Source organism: Sciurus carolinensis, chromosome 4, assembly GCF_902686445.1.
Source record: "Sciurus carolinensis chromosome 4, mSciCar1.2, whole genome shotgun sequence".
NCBI classification, from domain to species: domain Eukaryota; kingdom Metazoa; phylum Chordata; class Mammalia; order Rodentia; family Sciuridae; genus Sciurus; species Sciurus carolinensis.
The window spans coordinates 156,932,773-156,955,285 of record NC_062216.1 but is presented as its reverse complement, the minus strand read 5'-3'; the positions used below and the strand labels follow the sequence as shown (position 1 = coordinate 156,955,285).

General features: G+C 38.5%; 1 protein-coding gene across 4 annotated transcripts in view; it reads right to left on the bottom strand.

Moving 5' to 3' along the window:
- Ano4 (anoctamin 4) overlaps positions 1-22,513 on the bottom strand; it is a 322,489-nt gene that overhangs the window by 118,123 nt on the left and 181,853 nt on the right. For 2 of the 4 annotated variants that reach the window (XM_047550092.1, XM_047550093.1), the window contains 2 exons: positions 9,570-9,670; positions 6,182-6,226 (listed from right to left, as the gene is read on the bottom strand). In XM_047550092.1, the coding sequence (XP_047406048.1) occupies positions 6,182-6,226; positions 9,570-9,670 (146 nt within the window). Of the gene's footprint in view, positions 1-6,181; positions 6,324-9,569; positions 9,671-22,513 lie in introns of those variants that run through there. The other 2 variants (XM_047550094.1, XM_047550096.1) reach the window with 2 other exon arrangements.

Sequence of the window (22,513 nt, the reverse complement as noted above, 5' to 3'; positions counted from 1 at the left end):
TGATTAGAAAAGAGACCATATGCAAAGGGCCTTCTTCCTAACATGCTGACCTGTCAGGAGACCTTTATAAATTATATGCAAAATCTCTACATGCAGAGTTCCAACTCAGCTGCTGTGGATATTATCCCGAGGAAGATGAAAAGAGTCTTTTCCCTTGAGCTCTAAAATCCAGAGTGGAGTTTACATTCATGAAAACATGATCAGGTTGAATTAAAGAAGACAGGTATACTTCAAAGACACCTATTTAGATAGGTGTGGTAGTATACAATGCATACCTGTAATCCTAGTGGCTCTGGAGGCTGACACAGGAGGATTGAAAGTTCAAAGTCAGCCTCAGCAACCTAGCAAGGCCCTAAACAATTTAGTGAGAAAAATGAAAACAAAATAAAAAAAGGGCTTGGAATGTGGTTCAGTGGTTAAGCACCCCTGTGTTCAATCCCTGGTACCTCAATAAAAACATAAATAAATAAAATAAAGATGTTCTACTTTTTTCCCAGACCAGAATATTACAGTATCATGATTCTAACAGATTACATTTTCAGAGATGATATGCCTAGAGGGAAACTACAGATGAACTTTTCATTGTTGTTGTTGTGTGTGTGTGTGTGCATTTAATGGAGGCAGCACACAGCCCTACCCTGTATTAACTGAAGCTCTCTTCCTGGACTGATAACACAAAACAGGAGGCTTGGATTTCTTTTTCCTTTTCTTAGAGCAAAGTGCACCACATTTACAGCCTCTCCCTGGATAGGAGTTAGAGATCTTTGCAAGTTAATTTGATTCTTTTAGGTCACAGGACTATTATTTGGGGCACAGCCCAAATACCTTATAAGAGAATGCAAAGACTTGAACAATTTACATATATTAATTTAAAAAAAATAGGAATGGAAAAATGCAAGCTATTTTGCCATTTTGCTTGTATGCTCACCTGCTATGATTGTGATGCACTGAATATACAATGCAACAGGCCCAGCATTCACACTGTCAAGTATCACAAAGGCTAAAGTCTGGCAGAATTCCTATGGTAGGTGGAGGGGGAAGCAGGGAGTAGTAACGAGACTTCAGAGGTAAGCCGCCCACAGTAATCAGATTTTACTCTATAATCACATCTTCTATGGACTACACTTGTACTATTTTGTGATGGCAAAAAAAAAAAAAAAAAAAAGGCAGAATAAAGATAATAAATCCTCCTTCTTTACTGGGGATTTAATTTATAATGTCCATAAGCCATCCCAAAGATAAGGGCCAAAGCATTATTTAATAGAGCAACTAGATGGATAAAAAGAGTTTTTATTCCAAAAATACAAGTCTGAATACTTGAGTGTGCTTTGTGGGAGTCAAGTGATGTTTTGAAATAAAGATACTGTTAAAAAAAAAAAAAAAAAAAAAGTTTTATTTCTCTGCCTGCTTAGAAACTTCAGAGTTTTTAATTAATTTATCTTATCTTTAAAGTAAATAGATTTGTTTCAGGGGTACTTTCGTGGAACTATAAAATTAAATGTAATTTAACATAGATGAAATTAGAAGCTAAATTAAAAATCCAAATTTGGTATGACAGGAGAATTTGAGAATGCTAGACGTCAAGTGTTTAATTACTGGAGTAGTACCAAGACCACAGTCAGAGATGTGTCCTTCAACTTGAATATCAGAACTAGCAGCAAACGGACGGATACTCTTCATCATCTCAGTCAGTCAGTTCTAAACTGACTGAGTTAAAATAGGTGCAAAATTTTCTACTTAATTATGTTTTAAAATTTACACAAGAAAAAGAATTTACACAAGACCTTGGGTTTCAGAAAATCATATCAGTCCAGTGGTGTTCAAAACTTAATGCTAGATGTAAGCAATGGAGCCTATTTGAAGAGGCCATTCTGGATCAGGGCATCGTATCACCATTATTGGGATTTGTTTTTCCTTTATTTTGGTACAGAATCTTCTGGTGCCTTCCAATGCCTAAATTCTTCCACAATTGTGATTTGTGCACTTGAATGAGCATCTACTTTTTCAGGCTAATGATGGGTTTTAGTAAGGTGTTTTTCCAGCTCTAGAAACAAGGACTTCCCAAGTTTTTATTCTCTCAAAATGTCTCCTCTGCCCACATGGAGAGTGAGTGATCATGAGCTTACAGTCTACTCTGCTTTCCTCCTCTTGGTTCCTGTTCCAAATCTTGTCCCCTATTTCTTCTTCTACCATAAAACTTGTTAAGATTGTAATGAACCCTCACTGCCTCTGATGCCTCTGGTCCTCATTCTTTCTCTACCAGCTGTAAATAGGTTTCCAATACCTTCCACTCTATGGTCATGGTTTGCAATTTGTGGTCTAGGACCAGTAACATCTGCATCACTTGGGATCTTGATAAAAATGCAAATTAGCAAGCTATACTTTAAATCTATTGAGTCATAAATGCTGGAGATGGACCCAGTGATCTGCATTTTTAAAAGTCCTCTAATGATCCTGATGCACATTGGAGAACCACCTCTATGGAGACTGCCATCATGGAGATAATCAACATCTTCTACATATCCCCAATACATGCTCATTTCTCATCATTCAGAAGTTGAGGACTACACCTCCTTACAGAAACTCATTCTTAGTGCCTTTGACACTGCCCACCCTTGCTTCTCCTTCTATTCTCAAATTGTTCTTTCTCAAACTCCTCTGTCTCCTTTGGTTCCCTTAACACAGGCTTGCCAAGGAGTTGTTATTGATCTTCTTCACTCTTTACATCCTTTACCAAGAAATTCCATACCCTCCTCTGATTAAGGTCATGACTTCTATGTCACCGATTTACAAATTAGATTCCCCTTCCTTTGACTACTTTACCATCAGTTCCAAAGGCCTCCAGGACATCAGCATCTCAAAGAACTTCTGTGAGTTATAATGCAGAATTACTGAAAGAAAAATCACCCTCTTCCTCCCTCACCGCACCTGCATTTCTGATGGATTTCCACTCATCTGTTACCTTCAACAATATTTTCATAATCGCTTAAGTGTGAAAACCTGCTTCTTCCCAACTTTCAATGTTTCAATATTAGCCAAGTGCTAAAATCTTTTGCCTATGATGCCACAATCTCACTCACATACTTTGCACTTTTGTTCTGTAGATTATTTTTTTGTCTCTCCAGGGGAAGAACTATGATCAAAGAGAAAAAAGCTAGAGAGAGAAAAATTGTGGTTTAGTTTAAGGAAGAATTTTCTGACTGTCAGAACTGCTCACAAATGGCTAAGGAAGTCTCTGTGTCTCCAGAAGTGTTCAAACAAGGACTGATCAAGATTAAATATCTGATGAGTGGTTGGACTTGAAGACATTGACATTCCATACAACCTCAAGATTCTGTTTCTTGTTATCACCATTTTCTTTTAAAAACTCATTATCCATCCATCCCTCCTTCACTGTTTGGGCAAATGTTTCTGTTCTAAGTGTGTCTGACACTTTAGGCAGACATGGTTTTTCTATGCTTCTTTATTTCCTTTCTTTCCACTCCCTTCCTCATGCATGTGTATGGAGATTCATGAATTCATTCATCCCACCTACTATATACTAGGTACAGAAAATACAGAATCGAATGTGCCATCCTTGCCTTTAAATACTATCCGTACGGGGAGATGGATATCCACATCATAGAGTATAGCATGAGGTGGTGATGGAGCCACTGGGTGCAGTGAGACAACAGAAAAGAGGCATCATTTAACCTGGTCAAAAATTCCAAATGCGTGGACTGAGTTTTGAGGACAGTGTAGATGTTACTTTCATGAACAAGTTGGGAAAGGACCACCAAGAAGCAAGTGCCAGTATAAGCAAAGATATGTAAACCCCAGTGAGCATAATGTCTTTGGGAACCACGAGTAGTTCAATATTGATGGAGCAAAGAGTGATGGGAAGGGAGATATGGGTGAAGGCAGTTTATCAAGTGCTGTGTTTAAGTCTTTTATTTTCATTACTATGGAGCAACCACCATGAGACTTGATCAGATTTGCTACTCAAGGAAGATGACTACAGTTTGGAAGGGGATCAGAAGAGAAGCAGGAAGATAAATTGATGTGAAATAAGCAATGGTAGTGGGAATGAAGAGTGATGAATAAATTTGAGAAATTTTCATGGGACAGCATCTGCAGAACCTGAGAGGCTGACTGAATGGGGGGTAGGACATCTAGAATGACCCTGAGGTTTAGACTGTATGACTGTGCAAATAGTGGAGGCTGTATAGAGAATATAAATGCAGAGTATATGGAATACAAATGGAATAAAAATGACTATGTGGCAAGTAAAATCAGAACTTTCCAGAGAGTTAGTGGACTAGTCACAGGACAGAAGAAAGGACAAACAGCTGAGATGGATAATAATTCAGAAGCAGAAAGGGAATAGGAGGTATGCAAAGACACAAAATCATTTTTATGAATATTCTAAATAATAATCACTAATAGATAGCATTTTTGAACAACTTCTATATACCAGGCACCAAATCTCATATCAACCCTATAGGGTAGAAATTAGTATCTTCATTTTATAAGTGTGAAAACAGGCTCAGAGATGTGAAGTAACTTGCCCAAGGTCATACAGTGCTAATGTAGGTTTTATGATCCCAAAGGATGTGATCTGGTCCCACACATACTGACTTTACTGAGTGAAGTCTACTTGGCACACTTGGACAAGGATAAGGCCCACCCTCCATTCCTTTCAGAATCTGGAATAGAGTTCTTCAACAGATTGAAATGGTATCATGCCCGGACTCAATATTTCCATTGTGCTATCAGAGTTGGGAGGAACTTCTCTTCACTTTATGGTTCTTCCAGGTTTTATTTGATTTTGGTTTTATTCATACCATCTATAGTCAGTCAAATCCCTAATTTGGGGGGAATGTATAGATTAATCTGTCATATGGATCAGAGGTTTTCAAAACATGGTCCAGGACTAGCAGGATTCTCCTCAGCTAGGAACCTGTTAGAAAAATTCTTTGGTCCCACCACAGAATCAGAAACTTGGGGTGGGCAGGGAACTCAGAATCTGTGCTTTAATAGCCTTCCAGGTGATTCTGATGCTAGTTGAAGTTTGAGAACTTTGTACCAGGCTGTTACAAAATATCATTACATGAAAAGGCATTAATCTGAATTGTGGTGAATACAAATGCCACATCTATTGCCTAATGAAAGACCTGCTAATGAGATTGTTGCACAGGGAAGTTTTGAGAAACCACAACATTTGAGTTTCTTTGGAAGTTAATTCTCACACCATACTGCATTGAGTGCATGTGCCCTGGAGAAAATCCATCAAAACACATCAAAACCCAGGGCATGTGCCCTGGAGAAAATCCACCAAAACACGTTACTCTTTTACTTACCACTCTGCATAGCATATAAATGGAATGAACCTGAATCCCAAATCTCACAGGACTAAATTAACCATAGGATTTTCAGAGAAACTCCATGAATCCCTGGTTTAACCATCAATTCAACTCAGGGTGAATGAAAATATAAGGCCAATTAAGATTTTAAAATTAGATTTACCAGCCATCACCATGAAGTCCAATTGAGGGACATCATTGTTCCCTTTTTCCTTGGTCTCTCATAAAACAAAGAAAAACAAACTTGGGAAGGATATAAAGTACCATAAAATAAATCTTCATTCAGTTCATTCTCTCTCTCTCGCTCGCTATCTCTCTTCAATAGCGAGGGTTGGAAGAGTTCCCAGGTAAGGCTAGGCATCTGCATACTTCATTAACACAATGTTGCTAACACACGGGAAGACGTCACCCATTGCGGGGTAGCCATTAGCTTTGCAAGATGACTATCTGTACCTGAAGCTTTTAAATTACATATCTGTGAGGGAGGAATTTGTATGAAAATAAAATACAAAAAATAAAAAAGCTCCAGGCCAAAGATGCTCTAAATGACTGGGATTTTTGGTAACTTGTCCAACAAAATGGGCTTTAAAAAGAGCCACAACACACCTGCAGATGAAATGCATCCTCCCGAGTGTGGTGGGGTCATGGAGAAGCCTTGAGAAGGGGACATTATCATCTTTTCTTTTTGGGGGGTGATAACCCAAAACAGCTGTTTTTGGAGTATGCATGGCAGTGTTTTTCCATGTGACATCTTCCCAGGCTTGTAGCTCCTTGTCACTGTTGGAGTACACAGGCCAGCGGACAGACAAGCATTCCTCATGACAGAGCATGCTACTAACCTGCTCATGAACTTGTACCGGCGGGGCAGGTAATAGATTTTTCTCCTGGAAGAACAGCAAAAATGAAGCCAGTCGAGAAGAAAACCCATCGTCAGTTACAGTTTGAACTAGCAAGGAAGGAAAGGAGATTGAAGATAGAAGCCTGTAAGAGGTGAAGAAGAAAAAACTAAAAGAGATTAACAGTGAGAAATGTAGTAGGAACATGGGGCACGCGTTTTTGAGTTATGAAATCTTAAGAGGCACTTTCGTGGCTCCTTCTCCCTGTCCTTATTACCATAATTGTTTTTATGGTTGCCTCTTCCCTACCAAATGTGTGCGCAGTGATGATTTGGAGTAGATGACATTTGCACAGAATTGGCTGAGGTCAGCTTTTTTCTAGGGAAACACAGAGATGGATTAAGGGGCAACACACATAATTTAATAGGCACACTATTGTATTAAAGCAATGTTGATACAGCTTTTAAGTTTACAGAATACTTTTCTCACAATTTAGACTGGGGTAATATAAGAAATATGTATTTTCACAACCAGTATGGGAAGGACACTAACTTAACAGCGTCAACACACAGCTATAAATAACCACCAGGGGCATACTGCCTGATCACTGGTTCTGGTTAAAGGTGAATTAAGCAGGTATACAACCAAGGTATACAAGGTACACAAAAACAGTTTTAAAAATCCGATTTAGTAAGGATCTTTTATGCCTCTGTATATTTACATTTTTTAAAAAATCTTAAAAATAAACGTTGTGGTTATAGTTTGAAAGGAGAGTATAAGTATTATAAATGTTAATAAAATGCAATTTCTTTTCAATATTTCAGTCTTCAACCAATGAAGTAGTAATGAAGCCATTGTGGTTTATATGTATTCTGAACTATTACTGAGCTATTTCAAATTTGGAAAATGGGAAATTTATATGTTATAAAATATTTTTCATAATTGTGACAATAACTATAGGGACAATAAAAAGATCAGTGGTTGCCAGGGGTTTGGGACAAGAAAGAGGACTGAATAAAGGAAGTGCAGGACATTTTTATGACAGCATTTTCCTTGTTATACTGTAATGGGAGAAACATGGTGGTATGCATGTGTCAAAACCTAAAGAATTGTACAACGTGAGGGAACCCGAAACAAACCACAGTCTTTAGTTAAAAATTATAAATCAGTATCAGTCCATTAGTTAACAAATATACTACACTAATCTAAGATGATTATAAGGAGATTGTGAGGTGAGCAGGGTTATATGAGAATGTTGTGCATTGTATGCTCAATAATTTGTAGACCAATAAATGCTTTAAAAAATAAAGTCTACTAACATTTTAAAGCTATATCCATGGACATAAGTATTTAAGAAGCAGGTTTCATTGGCAATTTCCCATAAGAAGTCTATTCTTCAGTTTCTTTTTAAATATTGTTGTGTAAAATATCCAAGGGGACTAAACCTGAGATTCAGAAGTACAGAAAATAATAAATACAGATAAAATTCTTTGGGACATTGAAATTAAGTCAAACTGATGTTTGTATATTTTATTGAAATATAGTGGGGAAATTCTCCTTTGGAAATGCAATCATCTCCTTAGGCTAGAGTTACATGTTTGAAATTGTGAACAAGATAATAGCAGAAATTTTAAATTCATCAGGTTATAACAAATGAAGCTTTGCTTAGATAAAATCACAACAATGTTAATGAGATCAATTACTGTTACACACATTAAAAGTGTTTTCTTCTAACATTGCTGTTCTTCAGGAATTCCTACATTAAAAAGATTATTATTTGCATTCATTTGCATTTTATTTGCTTGGATCACATTCTCTTACTGCTGCTTCAGAAAGGTATTAATGCTGCTTGGAGGTGGCACTTTTCTGCCACCTAATGAGCATGCAGAAATGTTTCCTATGATGAGCCAGTCCTTTCAGATGTGAATCCTTAAAGGTACTAAGGGAACTTGCTTTGCACAAACATTGCTCAAGTTTTCAATCTCCTTAGGTTCTTTGTTACAGAAGTGTTTTTTGGCAGAAGATCTTGTGAGATTTCTACTGAGGAAGGAGTTTTGATTTCTATGAGCATATTTTGTAGCAGTTTCTTTCACTTTTGGTTCTTAATGTGGCATTAATCCATATTAGATAGTTACTATACCATTGATAAATACCTGGATTTAATTATTTTAGTATAGTAGTTTTTAATGAAAACTAAATCGATTTTTTTCTCATTGCACATATGAATATTTTTAATCCTTGAGCATACAGATTTCCTTTTTAACACTTTAAATATAAAAATAAATCATAAGATCAAACTATGTTTATCTTTTCTGAGAATTTGCCTCCAGGAAAACAGATGCTAGACATCCCAGTCTTTATTCTTACTTGGTATTAGGACATAAAGACCAATAAACCAAGAAAATAAACTGCATCTGGGAGATACATTAAAGATCTATGAATGAAAATTGTCCTTCTCTCAATATGTCCTTAATTTCTCTCTGTCTCTGTGAATGTAACTGATTCCTAGTCTCCATAACTTTCCAAAATCCATTAAGAGTTATTTGTAAAACTTATACCAGTTTGCCTAATTCCTGTCACATGACTTGAACTTACCAACATAACGCAAACCCAAAGTACTTAACGCAACTTTGGAACTGTGCTTGGTACTAAATTATCCCACCTCATTTAGCAGATTCCATTCTGAATCCCCTCACAGTCACACACGTCTTGGCATTTATAGTTTCAGGTTTAATGTCTTATTTTATTTCCATATAGCTAATGACAATCACTTTTTCTTAATCCATAGGGAAGATAATGATAATCACTGTGAGATGAGGGTAAATAATCCTCACAAATAACTCAGCAATCCACATGAAGTATTTTATATTCCCCTTGGAACAAATATCCATACTTGTGTTTGCACAGTATTTACAATGTCTTAAATTTAAAAGTAGGCTGTTTAAAAAAAAAAAAACAACAGATCACATTTTCATCAAATTTCTTGATCTTGTTTATTTGGAAGTAAATTTTAACGTTTTTCTGGAAGGGACTGGCCAGTAAAGAGCACATGCCTAGAAGTCTGGCTGTTCAAAATAACAATTCATGGGGACTCCCAGAAATGGCACTTTTAAAATGAAAATTCCACTTTGGAAAATGCTTTTTTTTTTTTTTTTTTAATCACAGGCACTTGAAATATCTGCCTGCTAGGGACTGAATTAGGTAGAAATTGTCACCAAAAGCCATGAAATCACCACTGGCCACGAAGGCTTATTTGCATTTCCTAAACATTTGAAGGATTTTCTCCTTGAATAGCTTTCTAGTCTGTACTTCAGTTCTATTTCTTCTGAGAGAAGAGAATATTAGGTTTATAGTGCAGCAGCAGGAGTGGGGGAAATACATTTACACCTACCTGAAAGGCATCCTTACATTCATTTGTTCTGCATATCTTCCAAGGACTTCCCATGGGGCATGCAACTTCACAAAGATAATGTCACTATTTATTAGAGAGGACTGAAATAGAAAAAAGAAACTAAATTGAAAAGTACATCCAAATCTCCCGCAGTTTAAATTGAGTTGGAATTCAGAACACATGAACTTGAATGGAGTTTATGATTTGGGACATTTTTCAGCAATGAGTCAGCCCCTTAAATGTGCATATATTCATTCAACAAATATCCCACTGTGTCAGGCACTGGAGCCCCAGCTGTGAACAAGAGAGGTGGCATTTACATTCTACAAAAACAATAGAAAAGACATGGGAGAAGTCAAGTTTAAAAGAAAAATTCAGATAATGATGAGGGTTCTGAAGATAAATACTGGGAGAAGGAGTCATAGGGAGGACATATGCTACTTTGGACAAGGGTTCAAAGAAAGCCCTCTCTGTGGAGATGACCTGTGAGCTGAGACCTAAGGGAGTGTGGGAACATGTGTTCTGGGTGCAGAGGGTGTGATAAGGGGAATTGCTCAGGGTGTTCAAGGGACAGAAAAGAAAGAAAAATGGCTGCTGTGTCTGAGGTAGAGAAGAGGCAGAAAGAGTGAGCAGAAACAGAGCAGACAGTGCTTCTCAGGCCACTGGTGTTTATTTTCAGGACACAGGGAGTTGTCCAAAGTGTTCAAAGACCACTGGAGAATAAATTATAAGGGCGAGTTGTACAGAAAACAAGAGGAGAAAACCTCTCAATCATCCAGGCGAGAGTAAATTTAGTGGAAGGTGGAGATGGAGAGATCAGCGAGAGGTGAGATTTGAATCTGGGTTGGCGTTGGGTCAGGCAAAGCTTTTTCAAAAGACTGTGTTCTTTGGCCCAAAGCCTTTGCCTCCTCTGGGACTTTTCATCAACACAGAATTTGGACAGGGAAGTAAACTAGACTTCATAACCTGATAACCACCCAACAGGTTTTGGTCTCTGCCCCTGGCAGGAAGGACATGAAGAACCAATTAGGATATATTTGTTTTTTTCAGTGCCACCTCCTAGGGAGAGAGGTGGATTGTGGAAGGAGGAGACAACAGTGAGCCAAACCAGTTTAGATTATTAAAGTGGCTGCGTATTTATCCAGATATTTCACATGTAGACCACAGGTCACTTAAATTTTCATAATTTAAGACTAATTTTTTTTGTTTTTTGCTCAGTTGACAAAAACAGAAACTCAACTTTATGGTCTCTTTGGGGCAAATCTGCACTTCAAGGATTTTTTTTTTAATTGCAGATGATATGCAATTGTAATTCATACCTAATACTTTAAGGCAGCTTCTTCTTGGTGGGTTTATAAATGCAGTGCTTAATTTATACAAACTAATCAAAATATTATGCAAATCAAACGGTCATCAAACTGGTATCAACCACAGTTAAGAGACTCTGGTGTGATGCCAAAATTCCTATGGGTAGGAAGGTCCATAGTAGTGGTGGGCATATTCTGATATTGTTCTAAACACTTTCTGGCTTCAGGTTGAAACAAGGTTTTACCTTTCAGCTTGGAACAAGTAGTGTCCTGAGTATTATCTCTCTGAGGACAAGAAATGGTCTGTAATTCTGGTCCTAGCACAGTGCCTAATACAGAGGGAACACACACCAATATTTGTGCATGATCCATGGTTAGCAAGATGTGAACAGTTAGACCTGGCCCAGGTGAATGCTGTTAAGTCCTGTGAAACAGAAGTGACTGTCACTGAAACCAACACAGCAGCTTATGGTGAATGATGTATCTGCTCAAGGAATGGACAAGCCAGGAACAACTGAAACAGTACTCTCAGTAAAACTAATTTTTTTGTTCAGTAAATTACTACATTCAATTCTCCTTACACAGTTGCTTCAAATTAAGTGGCCAAGGGGGCACAAATGAGTTCATGGGCTAGAATGCCCATAAACAACATATAGAAACATACACACATACACACACACACACACACACCACCACTGATGCCTTGGTGATCTCAAATGGTCCCCTAGCTTAACAGAAGCATTTTGGCTTTGGAAAAGACCTAGTACACAATTTTCAAAGTTACAAAGCAGAAGGAAGAATCCATAGAAATATATTTCCCCCAAATGGGGAAATAGGGTTGGTTTTGTGGCTTCTTCAACTGGAAATTTTAATTGAGATAGTAAATTATTTAAATTCACCTAGGTGCTAGAATTTGGATCTTGAATGTTCCTTAGAAACCCATGTGTTGAGTTTTTGTCCCTAACATTTGGCGATGTGGGGAGGTGATGGAACCCTTAGGGCATGGGGCCTATTGGAATAAAGTTAGGTCATTGTGTCCTTGAAGGGAATTTTGAGATGCTGGCTCCTTCCTGTTTCTCTTTTGCTTCCTGGCTGTCAAAGAGCAGCTCTGCTCTACCACTTGCTCCCCATCATGATGTGCTGCCTCATAGCAAGCTCAAAAGCCATGGAATCAACTTGGACTGAAACCATGAGCCAAAATAAATGCTTACTCCTTTATAAGTTGATTATTTCAGGTATTTTGTCATAGCAACACAAAGCTGACTAACACAGTAGGTTTCCTTTCAGTTGGTTTTTTTTTTTTTTTATCTATCTTGCTGGGACAGGATAAAATTGTGCAACAAAGGAAGAAAAAACATAGGAATGTGATTGACTCAGAATCTGACTGATTAAAAAATCAAACAAATCTGAATTTACAGCAGAATATACTTCTTAGAGTATACTCTCTCCTGGATTACTGTGACTGCTTGTTCTACAGAAAATAAACTTTCTAATGGAAAAAAATATATCATTTTGGACATTCTCCAAAAATGTATGAAAACATTAAAGAGAATACATTAAAATATTCCACTTAAGGGACATTTTAAATGTCATATTTCTATGTGTAGAAAAGTCAAGTTCATTATCTTGAACACATACTGTGTCAACTAAAATTCTAACGTGTGATCTCCTATTTTCTGCATAAAAGCATACTTTATTTTTATTTATTCAGCCTCACATAAAAAACTTAATTTGTATAGTTCAATAATAATGACAAAAATTATGCCATCATTTTACTTATTTATAGTGCTTTGTAATTGTCAGAGCACTTTCACATGTTGCCTTGCTTTATTCCCAAAGTTGTGAGGAAGGCTTTCCTTTGATGTCTTAGAGGAGGAGGAAGAGATGGGATAAATGACTTGCTCATGGACACTCTGAACGTTTTTCCCAGACAGAGATGATTCCATACCCACATGCATCAGTCAGCTCTTCCTAACTGTGACAAATATCCGAGAAAAGCAATTCAGAGGAGGAAGAGAGATTTATTTTGGCTCATAGTTTCAGTCCATGGTCACCTGGCTCCACAGCATAAACACCATGGCAGAAGGGTTTGGTGGCACAAAGCAGTTCATCTCATGACAACTGGGATGCAGAGAGAGAAGAAGAGACTGCAGACAAGATACATCCTTCCAGAGCACACCACCAGAGACCTACTTCCTTTACCTAGCTCCCACCTATTGAAAGGTTTCCCCACCTCCCAATGTCATCAATCTATTCATGGATTAGACCACCAGAGCCCTCATGATCCAATCACTTCCCCAAAGCCCCACCTCTGCACATTGCTGCACTGGGGACCAAGCCTTCAAACAATGAGCCTTTGGGGGACCTCATATACAAACCATAACACCACATCTTGTGATGTACTTGTGAGTTTTATCTAATAACGTCTGAGGTTAGTCTATGGCTTTGTACATGTATTTTAAATGCCTATTCTCTGAATTGTTCCATGACCAGTTTATACAAACTAATCTTAAGAGAATTTCATATTTTAGAAAACAAAGCAACCAAAACAGGGCACTCCTGTAGTGTAAAGCAAATTTAAGCTACTCATGAATTGAGACTGGATTGAGGGCTATTAAATTTATTTTTGTAATCTTGAGGAAAAAAAATGTTAATTGAATTCCCTCGAATGATGATTCATGGGTTTTGTGAGTGTGTGTGTGTGTGTGTGTGTGTGTGTGCATGTGCACTTGCCTGTGTGCACATACATGTATGGGTGTCCTTTTTCCATGCTTGTGGGAACAAGTTAGTGTGTGGAACTTATTATTTATATTCAAAATTTCAAGGAGGATCTGAGAAGGTATGGCTTATTGCTTGTTACTGCATACCAACTGAACTTCAGATCTGAAAAATAAATGTGAAACAGATGATTACTAATTACATGGCCCATGTATCACTCTTTTCTTTCCTGCTGAATGATTATGCTGCTGTTTCTAAATAGGTCTTTTCTTGCTGTTCAGTATCCCTTTCCACATAAATCCAAGTGTGCAAGTGCCAAAGTGAAGAGAAATGAAAATCATTTTTATGAAACACAGAGTGGTTTCATTAACATACTGCAATAAAAGTCCTTTAGGTTAGAACCTTGGGAAAAGAAAAATGATCATTTAGTGAAGTTTGGAAAAAATATGCATAGAAAAATGAGTGGAGAAATTTACAAATCACACAGAAACTATCTGAAACAGAAACAGAAAATATTTCCTCTTGCTTTAATTCAACAAGAATATATTGACACCTATGTGCTAGATGCTAGGAATACAAAATTATATAAATCACAGTCCTCACCTTGATGTGTAACAATTTTATAAAGGAAGGTTAGATAAAATAGTAGTTTGAAAAAAGAAAGGAAAGAGAGAAAAAATGGCACACCATAAGCAAACCTAACCAATTGAAAGAAGCGTGTAGTGTGTGTGTGTGTGTGTGTGTGTGTGTGTGTGTGAATCACATTTCACAGCATGTTTTCATGATTTCTGGTACTGTTTACTGAGAAGAGGAAATTGAGGGAGATTAAGTTTGGGAATGGAGATAGGAAGGTAGATCATGAACCCAGTTTTGGAAATGCTAAGTTAAAGATGCCCAAGAGAAGATGTTGTGGGGGTAGTTTGATAATGAGTCTGCAGCAGTTGGGGTCAGAGATACAAAGTAAGTGTAGCTTGAATACAGGTGATATTTAAAGGATTGGTTGGAATTATGTGGAATAAAGTATAGGTACAGAGCCAGGTGGGCAGCTATAGTAGGGGTGCCATTTAAGATGCCTATTCTGAGACTGGAAAGCATACATGCATGTTCATATTCTTCTTTACCTCTGTGATCTTCATGAGCTATTTGACCCCTCTGTGCCTCAGTTTGTTCAACTGTAAAATGGGAAAAGACAGCAATACAAATTTGGCAGAATTGTATTAAATGGTACAATATAGGTAAGGTTCTTGCAGAACATCTAAAAATATATTAGTTCTCATTATGTTCAAGTGAGACCACACCGTGCACATGTGATGGGAAAAGCAAAGCATTCTTACTCATCCTAGTTACAACCTGGAAGGTGGAAAATAGGGAACTAATATCTGGGAATGATTCACTCTTCTTCGGCTACAAGACTCAACCAGAAGAAACCCTGAGAGTAAATCCCCAATTCCTTACTCCAGTCCCTTCAGGATTCTCAGGGCCTCCTAACAGGTTCTTGTATGGCAGGGTCCTGTATCCACTCAATAGCACTCAAAACATTCATTAGCTGACTACAATGCATCAGGGATTCTGGTAGTGCTGAACATTCCACAGTAAACAGAATTTACAATCTAGAGAGCAAGAGAAAAAACATTAAGCAACATATAAATGTAGGCTTAAAATCACATTTGAGGGCCCTTGCTTCAAACTGGCTGGTTGCTCTTAAAGACAAAAGATTCAAGATGGTGTTAGCCATGGGAAGAGCCAAGTGAAAAGGATTCCCAACAGAAGTAACAGCAAATACAAAGACTCAGAGACTGACTGTACCAGGACCTGAAAGGCCAGGTGACAGGACATTGTACAGTGAGAGGTAGGGGGAGCTAGCTGAGAGGTGGCTAGGGAGGAGGTCTGGGAACAGACCTTGCCAGACCAAGGATCATGAGGCAGGAAGTTTGGATTTTATTTTCTAAGGCTCATGGAAAATCACAAATGGGAGGAACCACTTGTTTTTGAAAGTGTATGCTCAGTATTTTGTGGAGAATGGTTCAGAGGGTGAACAAGAGTAGAAAACTAGATAAGAAAGTTGTCCCAATAGGTCAGGTGACACAAGATGGTGACTGGAAACAGTGGAGAAATGAACGAATCTGAGATTTATTGGAGGTAGATTTGAAGGCATTTGGGATTGATCAAGTGAGAAGGATGAGAATAATGTATAGGCTGTTTTCCCTGGAAACTGGATGGTAGGTGGTACCTTCTCCTGCAGGTGGAGGGGCTGAAACCATTCAGCTTGTACCAATCTTGTACAGGTGGCAGCACACCTGGATATCGCAATGGTCTTTGCAAATGACCATGAGTCCTGTCATACAAGTTGTAAGGTAGCATTCACTCCCTCATCCATTTGTCAATCCCACAAGCCTCATTGAGGGCCTACGATGTGCCAGAGGCTGTTCTGGGTGCTGGGAATCCAGTTGTGAATGAAGCACACCAAACCCCTTTTCTCATGGAACTCAAGTTCTGTTGGGGAGACGGACCCTCAATCAATAGATATAAAATATTTCTGATGGTGTGCTTTGAAGAATAGAGAGAGTGAGGAAATAGTAATAGTGGGGAGGAGATGCCACTGCAGATAGAGTGGTATGGTTAGGCCTTTGATAAAGCGACATTTGAACAGAGATCAGAAGGAGGCTGTCTCATTATGCAGGGAGAGAACATTCTAGGTAAAGAGAAAAGTAAAAGGCAAAGGCCCTGAGGCATAGATATGCTTGGTGTTTCAATTCATAAAGGTACAAATACAGGTAGCCACTTGCATCTCTGGTCTGTATCCCCTAAAGTACTAGCTGGATATTACTTCCTCACAATTATGTTGTTATAAGAACAAAGCAGAATCTTCAAAATCTGGGGTGAAAATGAGACATTAACTTTCAATTGGGAATTCAGACAAGCCACTTGGATGACAAAAATCACAAAGAAATGAGCCAAGAACAGTGGTAAAGGCAGGAGAAGCCATGCAGTGCTACTGTGCATTAGTGTTTTAGAGTTTTTACGTACATCAAATCGTTTAATCTTCACACTACCTATGAGGTAGGCACTATTCTTATCCTAAGTTACTGCAGATGAGGAACTAAAGCACACAGAGGTGCAGTGCTTTGACTGCGGTCACAGAGTGAATAAGGAATGGAGTTCAATTCTTATCAACGCACTTGGTTTTAAAGTCAGTCCTCCACAAGAGGAAAGCTGAGGCTCAAGTGAATTTTGCATTTTTACATTTTGCTCATCTACCTGATTCCATTGGCACTTTATTCTTTGGAGAAATATTTGGTGACATATAGAAGTCCAAGGTACAGCATATGTGGTTCCCTCTAAACATCCTATAAGGAATTTAAGGCCAGTGGTAAGAGCAATCTTCAAGTCTGATCCTGCCACTCTCTACCAGGTATTTCTGGGTACATTACTTAATTCCTGAGCCTCAGTTTCTACATGTGTTAAATGGGGGGGAAATACCTAACTTGCCAGGTTGTTCTGAAGCTGGTATGGTAGTGTGGTAATAAGTTCAAGAAGTGAGACTGTCCTTCTTCCTCCCTTTAGAGAATGCTTGTTGGACATTCTGGTGATCACAGATGATACTATGATTTACTGATGTGTCTGGAATTTGGTCTGTAAAACTATGGAGAAATGTACTTTCCTGGAGGGTTGAAGATCTGGAAGAACTCTCTAAGCAATTTCAACTCCTCTCAGGGTGCTGCTATCAAACCAGCTGTGTGTCACCTGGTAAATGACTTGCGCTTTTCTGAGCTTCAGTTTTCTCTGATAAATGAGGACATATGTTTCCCAAAAGACTTGTTTTTTTTCTTTCCTTTTCTTTTCTGTTATTGTTGATTCTCTTAGAGATACATGAAAGTTTGTAAGAAAACAAAAAGCAAAAGAAAAAAAAAATCTTCAGTTGATTCCAAGCAATTTCCTCTTTCCTCTCTCCCTCTATCTCTCTCTCTCACACACACACACACACACACACACCCCATACACCTACTCTGTCATGGTGGTAAGAAACCTCTGAGGTACTGTACTATCCCAAATGGTCATAATATTAATTCCTTGAAGATGACATTAGCATCAATCACTGGAAATAGGTCTATGAAATGCCCCCCCACAAGGACTCCGTCCAGATTCTAATCTCATTGTACCTGTTCTCCCTAGAAGATTTCATCCCTTTTTAAAGACTTAAGATGTCACCTATAGTCCAATGTCTCCCAAGATTCTTATCTTTGTCTTAGACTGCTCTTCCAAGTTCCAGGTTGTCATAGTCAAAGTCCTTGGTTATTTCAGTGGTACAGACCGAATATGTCCAAAATGGATCCACTTCTTGGCAAAACTGCTCATCTCCATGACTCCAGATTCAGGAAATGGTATAACCTTCCACCCACTGGCTCAAGAGCCAGAGTCATACTTGATTCATTTTTTCCTTAGGCCACATTAATCACCAAGCCTTATTGATGCTACTTTTTACATTTATCTTGACTCTGTCTGCTTCCTCATCTTCTGCCACCATCCTCCAAGTCTCCCTCAGCTGTCTCCTGGCATATTGTAACATAATCATAGCTGGGCTCTCCTTCATCCTTACCTAGGTATTCTCATTGATGTCAGAGATGTCTTTAAAAATGCATTGTGAGCTGGTTTCCAGTGGCTCTCTGGAAAATCAGTAACATAGCCAATGCATTCTCTGGCTACTCCCTTATCTTGTGCTACTTTCCCTATCTCTCTGGGCCCCAGACACACTGGGTTTTGTTCCTCTTTCCAAATTTCCAAGGCCCTAATAGTCTCAGAGTCTTCTTACATGCTGGTTCTCTCCTTAATAAATTCACACTCTGTTAGTTCTTAGGTCACGGGGCATGGACTTCTAAGAAAGCCCCCACACATAGAAATGCTGAATAAGCACCTGTGTGCTGGAGTGTGGGTGGAATCTGTGAAGGGTTAGCACTACTGCATAATTACTAATCAGCTGACTGAGTTCATTAAAACAGATTACCCTGGATTGCCATGAACTGGTCAGTTGAGTCCTTAAAAGAGAGCCTAGAGGTCCGAGGGATTCTCCCACTGGTTTGAAAGCAAGAAGTTGCTGTATTGTAAGAGGCCCTGTGAGAACAGGTAGTTTTGAGTGGCAGCTAGAAGCTGAGCAGAGTCCCAGTTGAGAGCAAAAGAAAATGGGACCTTCAGTCCTACAACCACAGGAACTGCATACCCGTGGGAGAGGAGCACATACTGTCTGACACTCTGAGGGCAGCCTCAGAGCAACCCAGCTGAGCTGCACCCAGACTTCTGACCCTCAGAAACTATGGGAGCACAAATATGAGCTTTTTGAAGACTCTAAGTTTGAGGTAATCTCTTCTGTAGTGATATAAAACTAACACACATATAAACTATTTAATGCTATAATTATATCATCCACTGTTATCTGTGAGACTTTACAACTTCCCCACAGCTGTATTCTCAGCATCCTGTATGTTACTAGGCACACATTTATTATATTTTTAATCCCAAATTAAACATCTGGGGAGCTAGACTTTGAGTAGCCTGCTCACATTACTGAGTACCTTGCTAAAATGGAAAGATGTTCATCTTCTTGCCAGTGCAGAGGTGTCGGTGTGTTTAAATTTATGAGAAACTCAAGTACTTTCTCCTAGGGTTCCGTCAGGAGATGTCCAGTGCTGAGGAGCTAAGCACAGTCTTCACTTTCAACACAGGTTCTCTATGTTGCCATTAAGTGAATACAATGCAGCACACTCTTGGTTACTCTTTGTAACCCCTGGTGATGCCCACGTCAAGCCTAGGGAACCCTGCATCAGGTGTCTGAGGAAAATCAATTTTTGGTATAGTAGTCAGGTTGGGCTAAGATATGCTGCAGGAATAAACAATCACCAAATATCAATGACTTAAAATGGTATAACTGCCTATAAGACAGTGACTAGCTCCATGTGGCTACTGAGCACTTGAAATATAGCTAATTCATACTGAGATGTATTCTCTGTGTAAAATACATGCTAGATTTTTAAAATTTAGTACACACACATACACAAAGAATATGAAATACTCAATCATTTCTATACTAATTGCATGTTTAAATAACAGTATTTTAGATCTTTTGGATTAAGTTAAACATTCATTTTATCTGTTTCTTTTTACTTTTTATATGTGACTACTAGAAAAAACTATATTATTTCTATTGATTGGTGTTATGAAAAAGCTTTATTTCCTGATTTTTTATTCATACTACTTATCCCTTGAGGGTCAGTTCCCTTTAGTGACTCAGTGGTTCATTCTTGTAGGGCACTAGGTCAGAGGGAAAGCAGAGTTCAGAGGTGCTCATAAGGATGCACACCACTTCTGTGTCTAGTTCATCAGATAGAAGTAGTCATATGGGCACATCTGCCAAGGTCATCAGGAGGAGGAATTCTATCTGATGTGTAGCACCAATTAATACACACTGACATACAGTACCTTCCTGTATCACCTGCTTAGGAAAGCAGTAGACTGATCTATTATACAAAGCAAACATTTTCTCTCTCATCACAGCCATTCATAAAGTCACTCAACAAACATGTAAAGATAATCTTAATTTCTATGTACGACATTGTACAGGTACTATGTTGGATCCTAGAGATATAAAGAAGGCTAGGATCCAGAAATCTCAAACTCATAATTCAGCAGAGCAACTATCATACTACTACTAATAATGTGAAGAATACGAACAGAAGGTGGTCCAATATCCACTGGGATAGAGAATTCTCCCTTTGTGGATACTCCCACTATGCAGCTCCAAATGTCCTCTCATAAGCAAGCAATGTCAGTTCTGATCCATAAATCTCCAAAAGTCCTTTCACTTGTTACAGACTATCACTGTGTTTTCCCTGCTTCATCAGGATGGTGTATGAGATTAAGTTGAACTTGGGGACAACTATATCATCACAGTTATGCTTTTCATTATCAAAAATGATCAGTCTGTTGATGGCTATTCACAATTATGATCCATTCAGTCACCCAGGCGTCTTTATGCCCTTAGAAAGCTGCTGCAATTAACAGCCATGAAATAAGCATGACCCAGAAAGGACAGAAACCTTGGTGTCCGCTGCTAGTGAGCAAGCAATTTAACTTTGGAAAGACTTTCTCATGCATGTGGAAAAGGCTATGACATTCTTCCTAGGCTTTTTATATTGATCTCTTGGTGGAATACTGACCAATATTAGAAGATGCTACAGTGCACATGGTGGCATAGTTTACTTAGTGTTTTAAACTAAAGGGTATGAAATGTGGCTCATACGATTTTTTTATAACAGAGAAATCTGTTATAAAATCTGTTATAGATTATACCTCAATTCATATCAGTTCCTCACTGGCATAATGTTGATATATATATATATATATATATATATATATATATATATATATCACAAGTGTAATAATATCACATAGCAAGTGTAGTTATATCAACATATATCATTATGTTGACATATATAATTTTAAATCATACTGTGAAGATCTCTCTCTCTCTCTCTCCCTCTCTCTCTCTATATATATATCTTTAATCCATACTGTGGTGACCACTGGTATGTACCTGGTATTCTCCCTTGGGGCACATGAAAGTCTGAATTTCCTGACTCACCTCATAGACTGGAGTCATATGATGAGCTCCAGGCCTTGAGTTGTGAGCACTCGTGAAGACTGGTGTGTAATTCATCCTTCCTGGCCACAGAGACAGGTGTCTGAATGAAGCTCCTGTTATACTGGGTCTCAGGTAACTAGTAAGAGCTGTCCCTACTCTCTGCCCTGCCATCCTGAGATCAAGTAAATCCTGCTGCCTGAAGCATCTGAAATGACAAAACCTTGAGTCACATGTAGACATTTTACATGTCACTGGGAGGATGAGGTCACAGGAAGATAGACTTACAGAAGGAAAGGGGACCCAGGATTAAGACTCCCTAAAATTTAGAGAATAAACAGAAGGGGGTGTGGTTCAGAAAGGGCCAGTGAAGAAGGGAGACATCCAGGAAAGCATGAGATGTCTCCAGAGCGAGGCAGAAAAGGTTTTTCAAGGAGGAAACCGTCCACTGTGTGAAGGAAAGGTGCTGGTAAGGCCAATGAGATAACAGGAATGGGGGTACCACTGGATTCATCCTTATGTGATCTGTATGAAAGTGGTTTCTGTGGAATGGTGAAGGAGAAAGGCAATGGAGGCAGGCAGAGAAGGTGGGGCTTAACTGACGTCAAGGCTTTGCCAAGCAAATAAGTCAAAGGAATGAAAGAATTTGGGTGTTTGCAAGTGAGTGGTCCTAATGATGGACTGTGGAGTCACAGAGAAATAATAAAGGAAATGAAATGATGGCTAAAAAAAATGACTGGGGCAACTAAACATGGGCTCATTATCACCGTCAGTATGCCTTTCAATGACACTTAAGTGCAATATTTAAGCCCATTCAAAGTAATTTTCATTCCCAAGTCCTAAGTCCAAGTATTTAAGCATTCACTTATAACTCTTTCCCCTAAAAGACTTTATTTCAGAGGGGGGTTAAGGTATAGTTTTGCTACGTATAAATAGAAACAGAAAAAAAAGGAAAATCACAAAGATTAGTAATTACTTGCTGATTGCTTATCTTTGTTTTGCCAACAAAATATAGACCAAATACAGCATTAGTTGAGATAAAGAATCATGACTAACATTTCTTCATCCAACTGGAGTTTGTACAGAGAGCTGTAGGGTGGGAGATCCCTTCTGGCAATCAGAAGCAACAGTGGCCACCTCAAAGAGGTTATCCTGTTGTAACTACTCAGGGCTCTCCATGAGTCACTGAATGAAGAACCTGATTTCAGAAGACCCACAGGCACTTATTGGGGTTTGAGAAACTGAATAAAGTCAGCCTCAAATGAATGCCAAAGTGATTTACTGCTGTA